The following is a 22,879-nucleotide window of genomic DNA, read 5'->3' on the forward strand; positions in this document are numbered from 1 at the left end:
GAGAGAGAGAGAGAGAGAGGAGGCGGGGTTGTTGCATGCTGCTAGCTGAACTAGGTTTTGGCCCATGGCCACAAGTTCCCATGTTGACTTTAAGATGACTATCCCCTTTGATTTGAATAATGCAACCTCACCCTAATCAAATTATTCCGCAGGCTGTGTCCACCTTGGTCGAAATTAACGTGGATTCATCGCTAGACATGCTCCGTGAGTGGGAACGATGTCCTGTAACGAGTGAGTTTTGATTAGTACTGAAATGTCGGAAGCGAGGAAAAGCAGCAATTGAAGAAGCGGTAGGTCCGGGTCCAACAACGCGGCGCAACAAGACAAACCCAAAATCTCCGAAAGAAAAAGATGATGTTGATCTCACGAACACCAGGTGTGTGTGCGCGCGCGCGTATTGGATGCATAGCCATCATTTGGAAATCCTCGATTTCCCAACGTGACTTGACCCCTCTTGGAATTGCAGCCCCCCCGCCATCAATACAGAAGATCGCACCCCCCGCACAACCAAATGACCAAAACAAAAGTAGAAAAAGATTGCAGCCATGAGAGAGAGAGAGAGAGAAACAGAGCGAAACAGAGGGAGACAGAGATCTGACAAGTTCTTAACTCTGCTGTGCCTCTCTCGTCTCTCTCTCTCTCTCTCTCTCTCTCGCTTTGACGGAGCAAGAAAAGCGCGAAAGCGAGAAACTCTTTTCACTGTGCAGGTCCACACTTTCCCACTTCGCTGACCAATAAAGACGCCTTTGTTTTTCCTTTGTTTTTTGTTTAGCCCCTTCTTCCCCCCACCACGACCCGTCCCCAACAGCATTAGAAAAAGAAGCAAGAGAGACCGAGACAGCTCGCGCGACTTCGCTAATTCCGATAATAGATATATTTGAAGAAAGCGATGCGTGCTGCTGCTGCTGCAGATCACATCACCGAAATGCAAAGAACACATACACAAAAGATCTGGATACGATTCTCCTTCCTCTCTCTCACTTCCCGTGAGGAAGAAGACCGCCCCGCTTAATCTTTTATCCTTACCTAATTCCCTATATTTTCCTAGAAAATTTACAGTGGAGGAAAAGACGGGTGACGACTGATGGAAAAATTTAATCATTTCCTTCTCGTCCCTTTCATTGGGCAATGATTTCGAACATCGAAAAACCACGCCACCCATCATATATGGTAGTACGGCTGTCTTTTATTTTTCGTGTTTTCTTCCCGCGCTTTCCGTCTTCATTTTCCGTCCTCCGGCGAACTTCTTGATGCATCCTTGCGCAGCGGATCGCTCACTGACCTCGCCAACAGCGACGACTCCGAATCTAAACATACCATAAAGGAAAAGAAACACCCATCATCCTAGGAAAAAGAAACAGCGCATATTTCACATGATATGCTAGTTCAAGTTCAAGTTCTGTTCCTCGCCAAGTTTGATTTTTTCCTTAATTATATGCAACTATGATTATAAAATAAGGAATCCCAAAAAAAAAATGTATGGAAAATTTCCAGTACCTCGCGAGGCGTTGAAGGATCTCTTGCAATGCAAGATGGCGCTTTGGATCCCATCCTGCTGTTGCAGCAGCGAATCGTCCCTCCTCGACGCTGCCGCCGCCGCCGCCTGCCCTCCCGGCGCTGCGGCCACGGCCGACGAGGCCGAGCGGCTCTTCCCCAGATGCTTGCACACCACCCTCAGCCCAGCCGGGATGCTACTGCTCCCCTGCCCCTGCCCCTGCCCCTGCCTCTGGCTACTCCCGTGGCCACTGCTGCCCACCTCCGCCACGGCCGAGGCCTTGGACCGGCTCTTCTCGCCTACCGTCGGCTCAAACACGGTGTGGCCGAGCTGCCCAGAGAGTCCCAACCTCTCGCCGTACCGCTTGGAGACGCGGATGTAGAACGGCTTCACCTTCTTCAGATACCGCCGCATCGCCTCCCTCGCGAAGCGTCTCTCGTCGCCGCTCGCCGCGTCTTCCTCGGATGTCTGTTTCTGCGGCGGCTTCGCACCGGAGGCGCTCCTCGAGCTGTTGTCGCGAGTGAAGAGAGATACGAGCGGGACTTCCTCGACCTTAAACTTCACGGTCAAGAACTTGTTGCTGCTGCTGCTGCTTTGCTTGTTGTTGTTGCCCCGTTCTTGCGCTCTCGCTCTCTGTGGCGGCGTTATGACTGTCAGGCACGGCTCTTCCGAGGTCTCTGTTTTCTCTGCTTTCTCCAACGTGTTCATGGGCTTTGACTTCTTGAGACCCAACATGAAGACGCGAAACTTAGTGGCAGATTTCAGCAGCGAGGCGGCGGCGGCAAACGACGGAGGCTTGGTGGAGTCGGGGTCGGAGGAGGGCTCGATGGGCACGAGCTTCCCTTTGAAGAAGAGGTCGTCGGAGGGAGAGAGAGACGACGCAATGTTCGCGTCCGTGCAGTCGTGGCTCGACCCGGACGACCCAGAAGAGAGCGTGAAGTCGAACTCTCTGTCCACGTCGTCGCCACCTCCGCATTCACTGGCACTGTCGTCTTCGTCGTTGCCGGGCTCGTCCTGTTTCCGCCTCTCCTCTTCCTCCACCTCGGGCTTTTCCTCGTCGTCCTCGTCGTCGGGGACCGGGGCGAACTCCAGGTCGAAGAACGGCCCGTCGTCTCCGTCGTCGTCGTCGTCGTCGTCGTCGGTCTCGGGGGAGGAGCGGGGGACGGCGGTGGCGGAGGCGGTGGCGAAGATGGTGGTGGCCGGGACGGAAGCGGCGCGAGGGTCCCCGCCGCCGCCGCCGCCGCCGCGCCAGTACTTGAGGAGGCTAAAAGCTTCCATGGTCGGGAGAGCCAGAATAAGCAGATGGGAGGGAGGGGGTGAGAAAAAAGGGAAAGGAGCGGAGGAGAAAATCTTGTGGGCGGGTTTGGCCCTTTTTAGAAGCTGAGGGAGAAGAGAAGAAGAGGCAGTAAATGGAGGAGGAATGGAAGGTAAAAAAAAAGGGAAGGAAATAATGGAGGAGGAGGAAGAGTAGCTGCTGTGGAGGGGGTGAATCAATGGTGGGTTTTTTTCTTGCAGTTTTTGCAGTTGCTGCAGCCACAGAGTACAGAAGAGAGAGAGGGAGGGAGAGAGAAGGTAAAGGAGGAGGAAGGGTCTCTATTGAGAGTTTTTGGAGTGATGTGTGTGGGTTTTGCAGAGAAAGTCATGTGAAAGGGCAGTGTTGGAGTCAGATACAACAAGGACAGGACAATGATGGCCGATCTTTTCTTTTTTAACCATTTTCACTCTCTCACTCACTCTCCCCACACTTCCCCGAGTTCCCCCCGTTTCACGGACAAGTCATCTGACGCATCCTTAACAATATATAAGACATGTGACCCTCCGTCGTTTGAAACCTATCTAATCTTTCTCGGTAAGTATGGAGAAGTACCGGGCCATTTGAGCATGCATTCCGTTTTTGTGCGTTCTTCTTCTACAAGATATCTCGACGAACATTATCTCGCTTTTCATTCGACCCTACTGCTGAGTATTTTAGCTGTTACTTTTCCTGTGCCATTTGTGTGTACATCTATCTATGGTTTCTTTTGAAGGTTTAGTTAATCGGTGGGACGTTCTTGTGAGAGTTTCGAAGAATCCTCATGGAGGGATCACCACTCCTTGATGGCTATTAAGTGAAAAAAAAAAGAATAAAATTTCACCCATTGATCGTGAAGTCTTTGAATTTGCGCGTGTCGTGGCATTTGGTACTAGAGTTACGAAGCAATACAAGAAGCCGCCACAAGTGATGAGGGAGAATCTGTACCTGGAGACCATAGAACGACCCATAGGAAAGTCTCGTGCGCAACATCTAGACATCGAACTAGCCGGTGCTAGGGAACTGTTCCTCGCTTATAATACCCTTGTACTGTCACGATGGTCGTACCCTTCTCTCCACCTCTATTATATGCGTATGCAACACCATGCCTCCTTGCCCCCTATCGCCGCCTCCAATAACACCATCGATGGCCACCACATGACGATCGCCGCCGCCACAATTGGCTTTCATTGCCTCCTCCTTCAATTTCGGTTGCCACTCTTCTCTTTCCACCACCCCCTTGCCAAAGCTCTCCACCACCAACGCGTTTGGCCTCAGCCGATGACCCCTCACCTCCGAATTCCACTTGCACGGTCGTGATTTCTCCTCTCCATCATCAAGACCAAGCTATGCAAGCATGGTAGAGCCTTGGAATGAGATCTAAGGTTCGGGTCAAGTGCCACCAAGCCTGAGAATGCAATTGAACGCCCTCGGCCATCAGGAACATAATCTAGAGTGAAAAACTTTCGTCCACCCACATTCTAAACGTTTCCCCCCAAGTGTTCCATGAGAAGCCCGCGACCTTCAAGAAGAATATGAACTCGAGCGAAAGCTTTAAGCCACTCAGATCCAAAGATTTTCCTAAATGTTCCACAATTGAAAAAGCCTTCGGCGGGAACCCGATGGTTGTCAAGAATGCAATCCGGAGTGAAAAGCTTTCAGCCACCTTAGATCCTAATAGTTTTCGTAAGTCTCCCATGATTGAAGGCCTTTAGCCGTCGGGAACACACGAACGAGAGCGAAAGTCTCTAGCCACTCGAATCCTAAAAGTTTTCCTAAGTGGTCCACGAGCTTAGAGCCTCAGGCCGTCGAGAACACCATCTTGGAGAACGAGAAGCTAGTGACAATTATGGATTTGGATAACTAATGAAGAAACATGTCACTTGGGCAAGTGTATCAAGTCGTCGACTTCCCCACCGGTGATCTCTCAAGAAGAACCTCCCATTCAAAGTTCATTTTATAAGAAGGATCGGCACCAGAATAACTGTTCAAAAAATCTATATCCATTGATGCATAAGGGTAGCTAGACTACATATTATGCCTATTGCCAAATGTCACGGCATGCAAACACTTGTTTTTGTCGAGATAGAATCACCACCTGTCGATCAACACCCAACGACAATGATCACTTCCATTTATAAATAGAGACCAAGCAGTTCATATGAGTTTCTTCCCCAAAATTTCTTCACTTGAATGCGCATATATCCTTCTTGCTAACTTAAGCATCAGAGGACCAATCCACGACGCTTAACCCGTATTCCCTGGTGTTGGTTCCACGTGGTGAAAGTTTCGACGAATTTTTCAGGACTTGACCGTCTGTCAATGCCAAATGTACTAATCGACCTTACGTTGAAACAAAAATTGATCTTTTGAATTTCGAACAGACTTATGCCATCTTTGAAGCAATGAATGGGCACATGTCAATCAAATCTCGAATTTTAAGAACGAAAAAGCAGTTGCAAAAGCGCCTATAAAGTGTCGTCCGGATTACTTGGTGGACCAAGCCGAGGCCTCCATGACTAAAACCTAGGGCTACGTATGGGCTTGGCGGCTACGTATGGAAGAAAGGGAGAGACTTCCTCCTCTTACTTCTCTTGACCCAAACGGAGATAAATTTAGCTGTTGGAGACTCAAATTGATTAATTAGGTAACCTAAATAGATATTATCATTAACTTGCACCGAACTTTCGACATTTACGCAATTGATTCGCCTCATCTGAAATCTGCCCATCTTTTTATGAAATTGGATCGTAATATTCGTATATTAAAAATAACTGGTTTCATGTTTGTCGCGTCAGAAGCTTGCTAAAAAATTGGTCGAATCCCGATTTAGTGAGTCATCCGGTAAAAAAAATTGACAGTTCGGTGCATTTTGACGAGTGAAATATAAGTTCCACTCATTCGACTTAAAAATTAGCTAAACTTCAGTCAAAGGTATGACTTGATTTGGTCTATTTATTGGTAGATATGTGAGGACAAATATGCAATAACTACTCAGAAGGAGAGACGACTTGGTAGCAGGATGAATCATCATCTACTTGAATAGTGAGCATAGCAAAAAGATGTACATAATTTCCTTGCTGAGGCATTCATAAGGGTCTACCAAGTACAACCTACAACCCCTCAAATCTCCTTCAATGCACTCCTCTCCCCTCTCTCACTCACGCACACACTAGCGCTACAATAACTCAGTGCTCCTCTCGCAAGGTACAATCCCACATTTACTTGTGCTTGTGCCAGAGTGTGCTAGTGGTAAAAATTGCAAAACTAAGCATCATGAAAGATGAAAGCGCGAGGAACTTAAGTGAAAATGAGGTAAATAAGGCATCTAATTTTGAGGGTAGCTCATTTGAATTTCGCATTCCGTTCGTTAAATACGTATGTGTATATTTTCGCTTCGATACCAACGGGATGTTCATGAATCTTTCGGCACCCAAGCATCCTCATTAGACGTGATAGTTTTCCCGTCGCACACATACTGGGTAATTAACGAAGACACACATGTCTATGTTTATGCTCCTGGAGTTGCACTCAAGAGAACGCGCAAATATGGTGCTTCGATTCCGGACGTTGGGCTAGAAAGATGAACACACTTAAGCGATTCCTTATACTTCTATGTATAATTATGCCATACGATGCTTAAAGGTGCAGCTTTACAACAAGAGTATTATGGACTCCTGAGGGCCGACAATGACATACTTTAATACCACGATAACTGTACAAAAAGTGTTTGGTGCTTATTTCTCTTCCCACCTTTCCTCAAGGCTATGCATATTTGCCATTCAAAAAGCAAAGTCAAAGGCCCTACGAGACCAAGAAAGATAGGTGGGCTCCCTGAGAAGCTAAAAGTGATTAATGACATTATATATTTAGGAAAAATGACACAAATAATTCATGAATTTTGATCAAATATATAATATGATCTCTGAATTTTTAATTTATTCAATGTGTCCCCTGAATTGTAGCCTAATGCACAACGTATTCCAATTTGTTCAACATGTTTCCTAAATTTTTTGTACATATTCAGTTTAGTTCATGAATTATATGAAAATATTCAACATTATCTCTGAACTTAAATTAATAAAAAGACAATAGTTAACATCTTCATATAGTTCAGGGATTAAGTTGAACATATACGAAAAGTCCAAGGACCATATTGCATATTGAACAAATTAAAAATTCACGAATCATATTGCATATTAAGCCAAAATTTCAAAATCATTTGTGTCATTATCTCATTTATTTACTTTGGCCCAAATAGAACATTCATTTGCTCCTAAGAGAATGCTATGAATCTCAAATAGATGTGTACACTGTCAAATCACGAGAGATCATCCCATTGGCTAAAAGTCAATATCGAGTTATGTCTTTGAGACGTTCAACTTCGACAATTTATCAAGCTATAGTTTGAAGAATTATCTTGTTAGAATTCGATGGACAATCACAAGAAAATAGAGAGCGAAAGTGAAAAAAGAAAAATGAGACATAATATTTTTATCTCGATTCATCCTTAAATTAGAGCTACGTTCAGAAGAGGATTCTACTATAATTAACATATTGCACCTCTCTGTTATTTCTCTCAATTATAAGAGAAAAAAAATTATATATATACCTACTATCTATTCATGGTTCAAGCTAAAATTACCAATAAAATATGAGTTTAAACTATAAAAGCCCTCTAATGACTCAGGGCCACTGCCTCCGTGACCCCCGTGTCTTCCTATCGAAGGAGAGTATGAACCATACTCTAACATATCTATGCCCAGCTTAGGAGAGTTTAAATGGATGCTGAGACGTCTCGAGATATAGTATCCTAGTGCAAATCCTTCTCAGGCTTTGTACTTGTCATTAAGAGTGATGCTTTTTAGAGGTACATGAAATTAAAAATTAATACAAACGTATATGCAATTATACATGTATGTAATTAATGTATGTTAGAATTGAGTAATGCAAACATATACAGAGAAAATTGTTCAAAAAGTCATAATCCTATTGCATTTTTGCTAATTCAATTATAATCCTTTCAATTTTGCTAATTGAGTCATAAACTTTTTCACATTTTGCCAATTAAGTCCATCCGGCCAATTTTGGGCGGAATCCGCTGACGTGAACGCCAGCCGTTTTATGTGGCATGACCGGTGCTAACGTGAATAATTTTCAATAATATTTTAATATTTTTTTCGATTTTTTAAAATTATTTTTCTGATTTTTTCTTTCTTTGTTTCCTTTCTTCTTCCTCCTTTTGCCGGTGACCGACCACTAGCCACAAGCGATGGCCGGCCACTAGCCATGGCCGAGTGGGTTGGCCTCACCTGGGCGAGGGTGAGCCCCGGCGAGGGTCGGCCTCGCTTAGGCCTGATCTGGCAAGGCCGCCCTCGCCTATGCCAGTTGTGCCACGTAGGACAGCCAATAGCCGATGTCCACGTCGGCCAAAATTGGCCCGATAGACTCAATTGACAAATTGGCAAAGGGTTTACGAAAGTTGGTATAATTGAAATGTTTAAGACTGAATTAGTGAAAGTGCAATAGATTTATGATTTTTTGGATAATTTTTTCCACAATTATAGGGATGTATGATGTATCAAGGTGAATATGATCATCATGATAGTGATGGCAAATAGAAGTTGGCGTTTATTCTGCCACTAGCACTCTTTTGAGGAACAAAGTGGGCGACATTCTTAGTCTCTTTCCCGACTTTCTCAATCTTTTTTCTTGTTGAACATAACGATGAACAAGGCTGTCTGTAAGGTGGATCTTTTCTCCTTCTCGAGGAATTCTTTGTTGAGGATTATTCTGGAGAACTTATTAACTAGGGCCCCATTGTATTTCACATAAAGATGGAGCTTTCTTATCATATAACGTACGAAATGCTACGCATGCATCGATCGAAGCCAATCATTGTCAACCCCATTTCGAGAACCTCCCCCAGTTCCTCTGGTTAGTGATCATGTGTTGGTGGGCACAAACTTGAACCACTGGCCCTGTGGATTCTCCATGCACCCAGAATCATCATCCACACAGATACACTTCCTGGTCAAAACCACTGAAGATTCGTTCGACTTCTTCTCCAAGCAGAGGCGATTCCCATGTTCGTCCATGGCAGCTACGTGAAGCTTCGAATTGGAGATTGATCTCCAAGCGCTTTGCCGGCTCGAGCAGTCATCGGAAAGTGTTGCCACGAGCCCGTCGCCAAGGGCTTTGAGGCAGAGAGGAGTGCCCACTAGCCTGATTGGGCCACCATCTCGGTCGTGGCTCCACCTGCTCCAGCGGCACTCAGTCGCGCCGATCTCGTGGTTGTTATTTGCTCGGATGCAGTGGCCACTCTGCGGGTGGTACATAATGTAGGACATAGATGAATTGGAGCTTGGGTCTGCCCAAATAGAGTTAACAATGTTAACTAAATAGGTACGTTTCTATACAATAAGTGCCTAAATGGAATACGAATCGATTGTCAAGTGCCACCATAGCTAGAGAAGAAACTAAAGAGTCTCAAGTACATTTAAGAAAATGCTTTATCTTTGCTCCACTCAATGTGCCGACATATCTCAATCGCTAATTAACATCTATTTTATAAATAAACATTGGAGATTTGTTGAGACGTCGAATGGCACACCGTACAAATAAAAGGTCCATAATCCATTTTAACTATTTAAGCGAGAAACCTTACCTTGACTCATCGTCTGCACCATCTGAAATCTCTCCTTAAACTTTGGGTAGCGGAGCCCATCCCAATTGAAATCGAGCACCCCGAAGGTCTCTTCGGGCCCGGCGACCCCTTCCCGATAGTAATAGCTCCCCTGCAATACCCACAGGGCCCAGTCCAGGTCCCTCCCCGCGGCGTATCCCATGAAGCAGCTCAGGAACCGATCGTCGGCCAGGCTTTTCCCGCTCTGGTCAAACCCGAACTCTCCCAAGAACAGCGGGGCCGCGTCGGGGCCGCTCACGAGGAACCCGGCTTGGTCGTCCATCCTCTGCACAGCGTCAGCGCAGACCCGGTCCACAGGCTGGACCTCCCAGATCTTCCGGTCCCCGCTGAACGAGTACCAGTGGGCTTCGTAGACCAGCCTGCGGTCCAAGTTCAGGCCCATGGGCCTCTTCTGCAGGAAGCCGAGATCGGAGGCCCAACTCAGGCCCGAGACGATGACCAGCACATTGGGGTTGGCCTTGTGAACCTTGGTCGCTCCAGTGCGAACGTACTGGTACCAGTCGTGCTCGTTTTGACGGGAACCGCGGAGTTCATTTCGCATGCTCATTCCCACCACCTAAAATTGAAAAATAAAGAGGAAAAGCGATCACACGGCAAAGAGTTAGAGTTAGAGAATGACACAATTTCGCAACCTTTCTCTTCACATGCTTTAAAAACCATGTATGCAGCCTAAATCATCGGCACATCGTACCCGTACCCGAGTACCAAAACGTGGTTAATTTGGATCCCGTTAAGCTATTATATGAACCTGATAATGGATATTAAAGCACGAGAAGAACATGAAAGTAAATTCAGACGCTTCCCTTCCCCCCCCCCCCAAAAAAAAAAGGACAGTCAAGATTGCTTTCTTGTGGAGGAAAACAATTTTAAGGGTTCATTCGTTAGAAGGAAATTGTTTTTTGACTATCGGATATTTGGGTAATGGAAAACTAACCGATATATAAAAAACGTTTTCTATACAATGAAAAACAACAAGCTTGAGGTGTGTTTGTTTGAGTGAAAGAATATTCCACAAATTAGTTTTTTACACTTTCACGTATTTGGTTTGCTGAAAATGATGAATCGACGGAAAGGCATTTATCATCAAATAAAATATGTGTTTAAAGTTTGGAAAACGAGTTCCCTAACCTAAAAGGGGAAAAACAAAAAGTTTTTTTCTTTTAATCACGAAATTTTCCCCAAACAAACAAGCTCCAAATGGAAATCTAGTTGGAACAGTGCGATTCTTCGAACGTGAAGTGTTACCCGGTTTAAAGTTGAACCATTTTGGGCTTTGATGCGAGTGTTACTTCAACTTTTTTTGGTGAAGTGGTGCGTGCAGCTTAACTCATGCACGCTTTGTCAATTTGTGCAGCATATCCCTCTGTCTCTCTCTCTGTCTCTCTCTCTGTCTCTAGCTGTGGACTCATAGCCTCATAGGTGGTACCATAGTTGACAAATTGAACGGTGGGACAACGTTCGGCGTCGCACGCCCGAACCGTCCAATCTTTTAGGCGGTCCCCCATTACGCAAGAGACATCATTCGGAGGAAAAATGACAGACAGACAAATATGTGGAAATCAATATGGATAGGAGTAACTCCATCTTATTCCCGTTTCCTTTGAATTTTCTTCTGTTTTTTTTTTGCGACGGCAATACCGACGCAGTGACTACGAGAGTGCATGCTATAAGTGCAAGAACACGACTGTCTCGTTTTAAAACAATGAATTCTCGTATGAATAATTTCAGAAAACCGGCTTTCTTTTTCGTCTCACTGATGTTGGCTGTCGTGATATGAGTTCCATAATTGATTCCCGACCAAAAATGTCACTATCAGTAGTTCCATTGTTAGTCCAGTTCTATGTATTGTATAGTTGATGTAATCCGTCGCTAGACGGTGGTGGTTTCGTTAGCGACGCACCTGGCTCTTCCCGTTGAAGCGCCCGGCCACCGCGACGAGCCCTCTCAGCCACTCTTCGGGATCGAAATATTCGTCTCCGAAGAAGCCGTTCCCATCGTCATAAGGGCAGCACCACTTGGGCTTGCTCACGTGGTTGTCCAGCACCACCATCACGCCTCGCTTCCCGAGCTCGTCCACGACGGCGTCGTACGCCTCCACGTGCGTCATGTTCAGCACAAGTGGGTTGTTCCGGGCCACCCCGCCCTTGGCCTTCGCCAGCCCGAGGGCGTCGAGGGTCTCCTCGACGGGCCGCTCGCCGTGGCCCGGCTGAGTGAACATGTGGGTGGCCCACGTGAGGCGCACGCAGTTGAACCGCAGCCTCCTGATCTTGGCTACGATGTCGCCCAGGGGCTTCTTGTCGAGGCCCTCCGCGAGCATCGGCTCCAGGTGGGCGGCCCAGTTGACACACGCGAGCTTCACGCGCCGCCCCGTGGTCGCATCGACGATCCATCTTCCATCGGTCGAGAGCGGGAGCGGAGAAGTAGAGTTTATGAAGAGAACTAGGAGGAGATAGAGGATGAGAGCGGCCTGCGAAGATGATACTCGCATTTTAATGTTGGGGGAGAGAGCGCTATAGCTTGGACTCAAATATATGTCTTAGAAAATCAACGAGAAGTGCAATGTCAAACGTTGATGCTCAATCGACACAGAAGACCTACGACCATATATATAGCAGGGAGGCTCTTGTAGCCATAGATCACATGTTATCCTCACGAAGTGTCCCGACAAAATAAATTCATCTTTTTGGATATTTGATTGTACACGACTAGTAATTTTAGGCAGAGACATTCCCTTTCTTGAGCAATACATACGAATGTTGCTCTACCATAGAAATACGTGGAGTCATGAACACTAAGCATCCTAATAGTAATAACTCGTGGAACAAAAGGGCAATGAATGGTGTCAGCAGTCAAAACACTCACCATTTACATTTAATGAGGGCAACCTGTGCAATTTGGAGCTTGCGTAGTTGGTGAACACAGAAGACCAATTGCTACCAGCATTAGCATCTAAGAAGTGCAAAGTTGCTATTGCTACTGTTACCATCCGAGCTTACAGTTGACTCCAAGGAAAGCCATCCAAGTACGTTGTGCCGACATAACTTTACAAGCCATGCAATGAACACAAGCACTCAAGAGATTATAATGCCGGCCGCAAGCATAAAAGTAGTGGATGAATTTGCCAAACAGCTTGGAACTGAAGATTTGGACAGATCACTAAGTAAGACCAGAAGCCACTCAATTTTTTCCAAAGGTCTTCACTATGTCATTCATCAGTGAGTTGTGCCTAACATGCAGATTTTCCAAAAAGCAGAGAAGAAAAGTTATATCACTAGCTGTCGTACTGAAAATGGAAAATTAACTGAAGATTCTGAAAGAAAATGAAGACAGACCAGAAGCCACTCAATTTTTATAAAGGTCTTCACCAAGTCATTCATCAGTAGGTTGTGCTTAACAAGCAGATTTTCCAAAAGCAGAGAAAACTAATTATATCACTTGCCGTCATATGAAAATGGAAAATCAATGGCCTGCAAGGGCAGCATGTTGAACATCTTTGTACCAAAACGCCACAAAGTCGTCAAAACAAAGTAAAACTCAGAGCAGCTAATCTAAGATAGCTGCCATACTGCGGATTACACAAAACATATGCATCCAAGGTAGACAAAATGTGACAGTTTTATTTCTCCAATTCAACTGATCATCCCAACCAATTCAGCTAAGACAATCCCAAATTTTGCAACTTCACCAATAACGTCAGTGAACAGCATTCCCCAATCTACTTCTAGATACCTTGCACTCTTCCATCTCCATCAAAAACTTTGTACTACGAAGAAAATCATGTTGCTGGGCCAAAAATCCATCTATGCATGCTGAACAGTGCATCGCTGAAACTGAGGGGGACCATGCTCTATCATATGTAGCTGAGAAGAATCCGAATTAAGAAGAGCTTATTTTCTCCTCTGGTCAGAGACTCTGGCTCCCATGATTTTACAGACAGGCTCATCTTTCGACTGAAGAAGCTTCAAAGCAGGGTGAACCTTGAGATCTCCCATCACCAACTTCTGGCCAACATCCAACTCGCTCAAGTCCACATCAATATACGGAGGGATTATGTCTGCGGGGCACAGGTACTTAACTTTCCTCTTAATGGTATTTAAAGAAGCACCTGTAGAAATCATTAGGGGAATTAACACTTTGACCGACCAGCACCAGGGTCATGAACAATGGAAACAAAACAATCCACAACATGAACTTATCCAACTCAAATATTGGATGCTGATTTCATATGACAATTAACTGAAATAAGTGAGCTAACTATTACCAGTGTAGAAAAATACTAGAAACCAATTAAACGGTTCTGATTACAGTTTAACATTGTAGAAAATATAAAAAAATTTCTAAGCCACATAAAAATCACCATTTTGTGGCAGGTCTCGCCATCACTGCTAACCTTAAGATAATATTGAGCCTTAATCAACTCGTGGACATGAGAAGAACACAAAATATCAAACTATGTCTCCAAGAAGTAAGCAGTGCAGCTTGCTTACTCAATTATAGCACTTACGTAAGCAATGTTTATCAGTAGCTAACCACTCCCATCCTTAATACAGAAGTTACTGAATTCCATTCCAATTATGCTTTCAAGGACAGCAACCTTTAGAAACCATAGATGGATTTGACAGAAAAAAATTAGCTAGCACCTCTGTTCAACATATAGCTGTATCACATAATAGGGACTTTAGGATCCATAACTACTTCCCGACGAGAAACTAAGATTCCGTGCAAGATGGAAGTTCATCTTCTGGACAACAACCAAGGTGCCCTTCCTAGGACTTTTTATTTTTGGATAAACAGAACATCACAAAAGCTCCACATAAGTCATTGATTCTATTGACTGCCCATGGTTATCGAGTTAAAGTGCATACACCACAACAGTTCAAGAATCATATTCTATTTAAATAAGTTCAAACATCATTCATGCAATGCATATTAAACAACTTTTATAGAAAGAATCGATCGATGAGAAGAGTTCAGATGCCAGCAAGTATACACGTATGATCAGCCGAGACATTATCACAATTCACATCATGGCATTGCCAATTCAGCTTCAGATTGAATTTATCACATCATACCTTTCCTTAGCCCGGGACATACATCGTCTCCTCTGTATATGAGAGGGACTTCAACCTTCAATAGAGCATGTGAGGGGGCTCTGATGAAGGTTACATTTAGAGGTGCTTCTGTACCTGAGTGCAGATGAAGCTGACACAATGACGAAAAAGAAGGAATTCAGAGGTTTGATTGAATGAAATACTATTTGTTATCTCTTTTCTAGCATCGTGAACAATTTGCCAAGGTAATGCAATCCAACACTAAAATGGGCAATAACACACCAAAAGAGAGAAAATGAACTTGATAATCACTCAAATAGAAATAAATCAATGAATGAAACATTATCTAGATACCACAACTATTGAAAATTGAATGCACGACTTTTGGTGATATAACTCACTAAATAATTTAGTGTTTAACCAGAGAACTGCTATTTGAGCTCCAACTGTAACATTCAAACCCCAAAGAATGCAGAAAAGCCTTGATTGTCAAAAGAACATGAAATTGGTCGTCAATCTACAGGTGATTGCTCATTCTGCATTCAACCAAGAGGGCTCTAATTACTTTAGGTCATTCTGAACAGGACAGCACATTAGAGGATCACCAGCTTCTTTTCTCTTCCCTTCCAACGTCAATGTCAAACTAATCTTATAATTCTAGTTGCCCTGAAATTTCTCAGAAAGCATCAAGACTTCCACTAGTGATCATCCTAAGCAGAACAAACAACTACCTTCTTCTCCAACTTTGCTAATTCTTAATCTGAAACCAACAAATACTACGAAAACACATCAACAACTGAATCTCACTTAAATATCCACACTCTTCAGACCGCATTTCCCACTAACAGCCTAGCCAAAAAAAAAAAGCAAAGTGAACGAATGTCAACTGAATTTCAATTAAATTCCACGTACATTTTACACAAACACACTTCCTCGGCAACCCAAAAGCTTAAAAAAGGAAAAAAAGCCTGACCTTCCTCGGCAAGACCCGGACCTTCTCAACGACCTCGTCGGACTCGAACTCCGCCCGGACCTCCAGGTCGAAGAGCCGGGAGAGGAAGAAGGAGTAGCCGAGGTGGTTGACGAGCTTCCTGATCTGGTTGGCCCTCACGGAGATGAGCCGCTTGTTGCCCCCGTGCTGGCCGTCCTCCTGCTCGAAGACGATGCTCGGGACGCGCCCCTGCTTCCGCTCCTTCGCGGAGGAGCTCGTGCCCGCGGCGGCGCGCGGGATCGCGAGGATGGTCTCGTCGTGCTTCGGGTCGGGCCTGGGGAGCCCCTCGAGGTACGCGAAGGAGGGGGGCTCGTCGAGGGCGGCGGCGGCGAGCGCGGAGGCCGGCTGCGTGTAGCGGCGGTGGCGGAGGCGGAGGGACTTGGCGAGCACGGAGCGACAGAGGAACATGCTTGGCCTCGTTGCGTAAGCCTGCGCGAGAGAATGACAGAGAGAAAGAAATGGTGGAGCGATGGAGAAGACGATGGCTCAGAGGGTTCTGGGGAGGGTTTGTGATCATTGTGGGCCGTTCGATTGAAACAATATGGGCCGGGCCCACTTGAAGCATGGGCTTTTTTTAATGAGGAAGTACGGTGTCACAACGGGCCTTTTGGGCCACAAAGAGATAAAAGCGGTCGGGCCAGGCCCAGACCAGGCCCGTGGCATGTCGAACCGTGCCGGTCAGGCCCCCTTTTTGTCAAGCTTTGAATTCTAAACTCGAATCAACCGGTGCCGAAAAGAGACTCGTCACTCGAGACAACTTTTTTTTTTTGGGTCTGACCTATCTCTATAGCTCTTCTCTCTCTCTCTCATTTTTGTTCTAACTTTTCGCAGAGGAGTCCAACTCTGCACCTATCATAATAGCCTCCCCACCCCCCAATACCTTTACCATTCGGGCTGGGATACCTATTGGCATCAATAGGGCCAATTTGAAATCAAGGAAAATCCGATTATCACTTTTTGTTTTTGGTCGCGTCTTCAAAATTTGGAAATCAAACCACTGTACATCTCCATAAAGTGACGAAATACGATCGCATGATACTACGTATAAATTGTTATGCGATAGATTATCATTTATGTCTTGCGTTAGAAAAGCGAGTGCAGTCCGGCGATGAAATCGAACCAGCCGACGGACGGTCCGGTCCTGATCCCAGGTTGTGTCGGCGGGGGCAGAATCTAAGGGCCCCGAAAGGAAAGAGCAAAGCGAGATAGGTTAAAAGAATACTGAATATTTCGTCGTGTAGGCCACGTCTCCCCGGGAAGATTCTGGTCCACAGACGCATTGCCGTCCCATTTAATGCAATTTTCCGAAAAAAAAAAAAAAGGTTCAACAAATAATTAATTATTTCTTTTTCCCTATTTTTCTTAGCCGCTAAAGGCTACGATTTCCTTGCGCCCCCCACTTTATGTCATGCGATCCACCCGGAAACATACCGAAAGGAATAAAATAAAACGGGAGAAAATATCAATTTCCAATATATCATATCGGCCACTAGATCGCCGGGCCCCACGCATCGCGAGAAGCCGATCCACGTGTCGAGCATCTGGTGGAGGGGGCGATCGCGTCATTCGTACACTCGGTGTGCACGGCGCCCGTTCGATCCTCCGCCCTCTGATTTCAAAACTACCCCGCATCTGCCACCTGCTCCTTTTTCTCGTTCCGATCCAATAAGCTCGAACCAACGGCCCGGATCCGTCTTCCCAAATCGACGGTCGAGATCGGCTCTGTTATATACCGGGGGGGGGGGGGGGGGCCACTTTGTCCTGCGCTTCGTATTCTGCGTTGTTTCTGGAGAGAGAGAGAGAGAGAGTGAGAGAGAGTTTCGGCAAGGAGGAAGCTTTCCCGACTCGGTAGGCGTTGTCGAAGTGCGTCGGAGGGGATTAGGGTTTGGTGCGGTGATTTTCGTTCCCGGGGTGGGGGGACCTCTGCCTGATTCCGATGGCCGATCACGAGGAGGCGAAGGGCGGCGAGTCGCTGCTGGACAAGATCTCCGAGAAGATCCGCGGCGGCGGCGGCGGTTCGTCCTCGCCGTCCGATTCCGACGACGACAAGCCGTTGGAGGCGGCGAAGGCCCAGGGCAAGGCGCCGCCGTCGCCGCCGCCGCCCAAGGTCTTCCGCCTCTTCGGGAGGGAGCAGCCCGTGCACAAGGTCCTCGGCGGTGGCAAGCGTAAGTGGAGCGATGTTCGTATCGTTTCGTTTGATTTTGTCGCCGTTTTCTCTGTTCTTCTTTTGTTATCTTCCGGCTTCGATTGTCCTCTTCTGCGCAATCGAAATGTGAATCTAAGATCCGAACGCGGCGCGGTATCTGCTTTTATGCCTCCTTTTGCTTGTTAATCTATGCGTTAAATTATAGAGATTTCGAGGTATCAACTGGCTCAGCGTGCATAGGGATTTTGTCGCTTTCGCGGTTGATTTGCTGCTTCTCGATCCCTTTCGGCCGATTATTTTAAATTCGCGCTGTCTGCCTTGTGGTGTATGCATCAGATTTGATCAAAGCGTTTCAGATAGTTAAATGATTTCCTGTTATTCTTCCGAATCTGATTGTGCAGATGCTTTTCTCCATAGTATTTGTTTTAGTTCTTCTCTACTGAGTTGCTGAGGGAGTGGGGACCTGGATCTACTTCATTTCTGATAGCTAGTATGGTAGAGAGAGTGTTGATCTTTGGTTTGGCCGTACTTGAACAGAGTGATTGTAGTAGGCAGATGCTTTATTCATCTCGGTAGGTTTCCGAGCTACCGTAGTTTTTTTCGCAGATGCTAATTTTCTTTTTAAATGGAAAAGTTAATCACTTGATACCGGTGGTAGTTACTAACAAGTGAGATTTCATAATTGCCATAATGGGAAGATGTTTTGGTAATAGCAGGGAAAGAAATCTTGGACCTGTATATTTGTAATGCATACTGAACAGAGTTTGTTTGATTCGTCTGGCACAACAGCGGCTGACGTGTTCCTATGGAGGAACAAGAAGGTATCAGCTGGCGCGCTGGGTGTTGCGACTGTGATATGGGCTCTGTTCGAGTTGGCGGAATACCACCTGCTAACTTTGGTTTCCCACTGCTTGATTCTCGCTCTGGCGGTCCTGTTCTTGTGGTCTAATGCGCACACATTTATCCACAAGTAAGTTTTTGAGAAGTAAAAGTTGTGAACTTTTGCGAAAGGACTGAATTTGACATGCGTAATAGTTTTTTTGTTTGCCCTTGTTTAGGACCCCACCGCGCATACCTGAAGTGTCTATTCCAGAGGAGCCAGTCTTACAATTTGCATCTGTACTGAGACTTGAGATAAACCGGGCGTTCTCTGTATTGAGGGATATTGCATCTGGAAAAGATCTTAAGAAGTTCTTATTAGTAAGTTCTTTTCTCGTTTCAGTGATGATGTGAACGGAAATGATTTTCAATACCCTTGGTTTTTGTTTAATCTGAAGCGATATATCTCGGTGTTTGTCTTTTTGATTCTGGGTTTTACCGATGGTCGCGAATTTGATGATGAATTAGGTGATTGCGGGCTTGTGGCTATTGTCAATCGTGGGCAAGTGGTGCAACTTCTTAACCTTGTTCTACATAGGTAAGTGACTGGACTTGGGCAATCGACCGGTTATAAATAGCAGGTGCTCATGCTAAACGTTTCTATTGTGTGAACAGTCTTTGTATTGCTGCACACTGTGCCTGTGCTGTACGAGAAGCATGAGGACAAGGTCGATCCATTTGCGGAGAGGGCAATGGGTGAACTCAAGAAGCAGTATGCTGTCTTCGACACCAAGGTCTTGAGTAAGATCCCAAGGGGGCCGTTGAAGGATAAGAACAAGGTGGCTTGAATCTGGCTGGCCCATGTCTTTTAATGAAAGAATTTGGTAGCTTTGGTGTTCTGTCCATGCTCTGTGAAATTTATATTTATTGTCTAGAACCCAGTCTTCATCTTTTGTTTCTCCGAGTCTTTGGGTTCACCTGAAATGGCACTATTTACACTAGGTTATGCTGCTGCTTATGGGTTTATAAGCTTTAGGGGTCATATGGTCAATGCATTGTACATCGGTTGAATTTACTTTTATGGAGAAATAGTCGTTAGTTTGGCTTAGCGCTTGTTGGACTATTGTGGGCCAATATAAAAGTCGAATTGGTAACATAATCAAATGCGTTTTAGTAAAGCATGAAATCTCCAAAATGCGACTTCCAGGAGGCGGAAGAGGTCTAGTTATGCTTTTATATTCCTGCTGAAGGACAGGTCATGGTAACGAAAACGATGGCGGTGGAAAACTTTGCCGTGATTTTGCGTAAGTTGCTGCGCTGACTGCTCTGTAATTTCCCGTGATCCTCAAGGAGGATTTGTTTTTGAATTGCTGCTAGACAGATTATAATTTGAGGTCCCTGTCTGGGTCGGTTCTCGGTATTTAATTGGGAGGATGAATGCTCATCGTGAATGGAAAGTTGACGAAGACATTGTTAGATGACAGCTTCCGGTGTCGTGCGATTTGTCCGTGGAATGGGCCGGTTGAGCGGTCAACTTTAACGGACTTGCAAAGAAGTTGCCGAAAGAGCGACTTTCTCGTAGTCTACTAATAAAGCTTTGAGTAGAACAAAGCTCTTAAAGAAAACGGAAACGATGATACTGCGGCTGGTGGCAGTTTTCATGGACTTAGCAACTAAGAAATAACTTGGTTGTCCTCGCGGGCTGCTCCTTTGACTTGATAAAAAAGTAGGAAAACGGCCCGCATTGAATTCGTTGTGCGATAAGGATCTTTCCATCCGATTAGAATGAGCGAAGTTTGAGCTAGCGATGTCCAACTGGACCGGGTTTACTTGCGAACTAAATCGGACCATCCGAAAAATAGGTTCAGAAATCGGTTTCATTTCGTGGGAATCGGTTGGAATCTATCCAGTTCCAAGTGAACGATCCACTCGGGAACCGGACCAACTAGACTGATTTTGAAAACGGTTTGTAGCTTGTGTTGAAAAAAAAAACACTAGCTTACTAAGCTCAGTGGCCGCGCCTCTCTCTCTCTCTCTCTCTCTCTTTCAATCCCTTTCTCTTCGCGCGAGCCTATCCTACATCAAGCTTAGGCTGCGCATGGCAATCATTCTGTGCCCGGGAACAGATTTGCTCAGAAATGATTCTTTTTTATTCCGTGCTTAGGAACAATTTCTAAGCATTTGAAGGCGTTTGGTAACTGCCCAAAATTTCTATTCTTAGAATAAAAAAAGAATAGAAATGTGTTTGGTAACTACACAAAATTTCTTTTTATTAATAATATTTTGAATTTTTTAATATTTCTTTCTTTTTTTTCCTTGGCCATGGCCGATCACTGGCGCAACAGGCCAGGGCCGGTGCCGACGAACCGGCAACAGGCCAGGGCCGGTGAGGGCGTCACGACCCTCGTTGCTGGCCTTGCCGGTCGCGACGGCGAGGTCGGCCTCGCCAGATCACGGCAAGGTCGAGCCTCACCCGGCCAAGGCGAGGCCAACCTTGTCGTCGCCACCCCCGGTGACGGCGAGGTCGATCTCGCCAGATCACGGAGAGGTCGAGCCTTGCCCGGTCAAGGCGAGGCCGACCTTGCCGTCGCCACCCCCCGCAACGGTGAGGTTGACCTCGCCGGATCACGACGAGGTTGAGCCTCACCTTGGCTGGGCGAGGCTTGACCTCGCCTAGATCTGGCGAGGCCGACCTCGCCGTCGCCGGGGGCGGCAAGGGCCGACCTCGCCATCGTTGGGGGAGGGGACGGCAAGGATCGCCCTCGCCGGCCCTGGCCGGTGGCCGGGCGCCGATGGACGGTTGTCGGCAGCTGGGCGGGAAGAAGATGAAGAATAAATAAAATAGAAAGAAGAAAACCAAGAAGAATCGGAAATGGAAAAATTGTTCCAGAATCAAAAAGCTACTTTTTTTTGCTTCTTGATTCTGTTTCAAAACTGATCCTGAGAACAATTTTTTGCAAATTTGTGTCCGGGCACAAAAGTTTTAACAAACGGATTTCTCTTCCCAAAATAATTCTGAAAACAAAAGAATAGAAATTTTTACTATTTGACAAGTTGCCAAACGCCCCCTTAATCATCAAGGTCTTGGCGTCCGCCTCTATCTCGTTCATCTTCTTCTACTTGGGCAAGCACTGGTCTGAGTCCGACGGCTATGGCCAGCTCATCTGCTCCTCCTCCTCCTCCGCACCTCATCAGAGGCCTCCCTCCGTCGCTCTCTCCCGGAATTTCAACAAATCCTTTGACGTCTCCTCCCTCATACCTCATAACCAAACTCTAGCCCTCCTGCCACCGCCTAGTCCGCTGTTGTAGGAGGGGACCGCAGCCGCATCTCCTCCTTCACCTCCGCCGGCGATCACGAGGTTCGGGATCGTCGACGAGAATGGGACAATGATTGACGATTTCGAGATAGGGGAGTTTGATCCGGAGTTTGTGGACAAGGGGACGAATAATGTGACTAAGAATGAAGGGACGGGGAGTGAGAAGATTGGGGTTTAGGTTCAGAAGTACGAGCTTTGCCCGGAGAGCATGAGGGATGGAGCCAGTACATACCTTGTTTGGACAATGTGGCGGCCATCCACAGGTTGAATTCAACATAGAGAGGCGAGAGGTTCGAGTGACGTTGTCCGAGAAAGATAAGGGATTGAGTTACTTGGTTTCGCCTTCAAAAGGGTACTAGCCTCCAATTCCTTTGTTGGAAAAAATGAAACCAGCAAACGAAACAAAAAAAAAAAAAAAACAGGTTTTGAGTAGACCCTAGAATCGGACCGGAAAAGCAAAGTAGGTTCCAAAATAGGTTCAAAGACAAACATGGTAATTTCCAAATTCCAAAAACTGGAACCACCAGTTATGACAAAATAGGTTCGAGGCCACTCTGGAACCGATCACCCTTAGTTTAAGCCAACTAGGGATCGTTCGACCCCAGGCAACGTAATCTGAGATTGCACAACCCAAGGCAATGCCGCTTGAGGTGGTTGGTCAGCAGAGGCTAAGTTTTGTTAGAACAGTTTGAGAATTTTAAAAATAATATAGTAAAAATCCTTTCTAAAGTGTAGTTTAATCCGAAAGACATTTTAAGTCAAAATTGCTTCTCAACGTGTTTTTAAATTATATTTTACAAAATACTATTTGCATTTTCGGAAACCCTTTTGACCTAAAGTCTTTTGCATTTTCCTAAAAGCTATCTCCAAAAGCCAAACCAAACACATCTATAGTTATGCCGACCAGTGTTTTCTCGCCGCATGCATCTAGCACCTTATAGAGGCAATACACCATCGACTAAGACTGCTCATATCTGCATTCGAACATACTCGGTTGTTTCGCATACATATTCAAAGTTCCTGGATCAATTAGAGATGTAACTTTTGCATCATCCGTGCCTGA

General features: G+C 45.7%; 4 protein-coding genes across 5 annotated transcripts; 1 reads left to right on the forward strand and 3 right to left on the reverse strand.

Moving 5' to 3' along the window:
• Positions 1 to 851: 851 nt before the first annotated feature.
• On the reverse strand, positions 852 to 3,034 carry LOC115675400 (probable membrane-associated kinase regulator 2). The gene is made up of 2 exons (XM_030598027.2): positions 1,498 to 3,034; positions 852 to 1,307 (listed from the first exon to the last, which is right to left on the reverse strand). Exons 1-2 carry the CDS (start codon positions 2,771 to 2,773, stop codon positions 1,222 to 1,224), a joined length of 1,362 nt encoding a protein of 453 aa, XP_030453887.1. The 5' UTR covers positions 2,774 to 3,034; the 3' UTR covers positions 852 to 1,221.
• Positions 3,035 to 8,524: 5,490 nt separating this feature from the next.
• Positions 8,525 to 13,004, reverse strand: LOC115675411 (glycosyl hydrolase 5 family protein-like). 2 transcript variants are annotated; one of them, XM_056318284.1, is made up of 4 exons: positions 12,355 to 13,004; positions 11,393 to 11,959; positions 9,454 to 10,048; positions 8,525 to 9,156 (listed from the first exon to the last, which is right to left on the reverse strand). In XM_056318284.1, exons 1-4 carry the CDS (start codon positions 12,355 to 12,357, stop codon positions 8,732 to 8,734), a joined length of 1,590 nt encoding a protein of 529 aa, XP_056174259.1. In that variant the 5' UTR covers positions 12,358 to 13,004; the 3' UTR covers positions 8,525 to 8,731. The 2 variants fall into 2 exon arrangements, with proteins under 2 accessions (XP_056174259.1, XP_030453903.2); XM_030598043.2 differs by lacking the exon at positions 12,355 to 13,004 and having other exon boundaries at positions 11,393 to 12,286.
• An 85-nt stretch (positions 13,005 to 13,089) lies between these two features.
• Positions 13,090 to 15,980, reverse strand: LOC115675538 (uncharacterized). The gene is made up of 3 exons (XM_030598252.2): positions 15,517 to 15,980; positions 14,565 to 14,694; positions 13,090 to 13,597 (listed from the first exon to the last, which is right to left on the reverse strand). Exons 1-3 carry the CDS (start codon positions 15,940 to 15,942, stop codon positions 13,380 to 13,382), a joined length of 774 nt encoding a protein of 257 aa, XP_030454112.1. The 5' UTR covers positions 15,943 to 15,980; the 3' UTR covers positions 13,090 to 13,379.
• Positions 15,981 to 17,316: 1,336 nt separating this feature from the next.
• On the forward strand, positions 17,317 to 19,607 carry LOC115675537 (reticulon-like protein B3). Its single transcript, XM_030598251.2, has 5 exons — positions 17,317 to 17,699; positions 18,470 to 18,650; positions 18,739 to 18,880; positions 19,028 to 19,097; positions 19,175 to 19,607. Exons 1-5 carry the CDS (start codon positions 17,471 to 17,473, stop codon positions 19,345 to 19,347), a joined length of 795 nt encoding a protein of 264 aa, XP_030454111.1. The 5' UTR covers positions 17,317 to 17,470; the 3' UTR covers positions 19,348 to 19,607.
• Positions 19,608 to 22,879: the final 3,272 nt, after the last annotated feature.

Source organism: Syzygium oleosum, unplaced genomic scaffold (assembly GCF_021117445.2).
Source record: "Syzygium oleosum isolate NSW1041296 unplaced genomic scaffold, Sole_v2.1 Sole_v2.15, whole genome shotgun sequence".
Lineage (NCBI taxonomy): Eukaryota > Viridiplantae > Streptophyta > Magnoliopsida > Myrtales > Myrtaceae > Syzygium > Syzygium oleosum.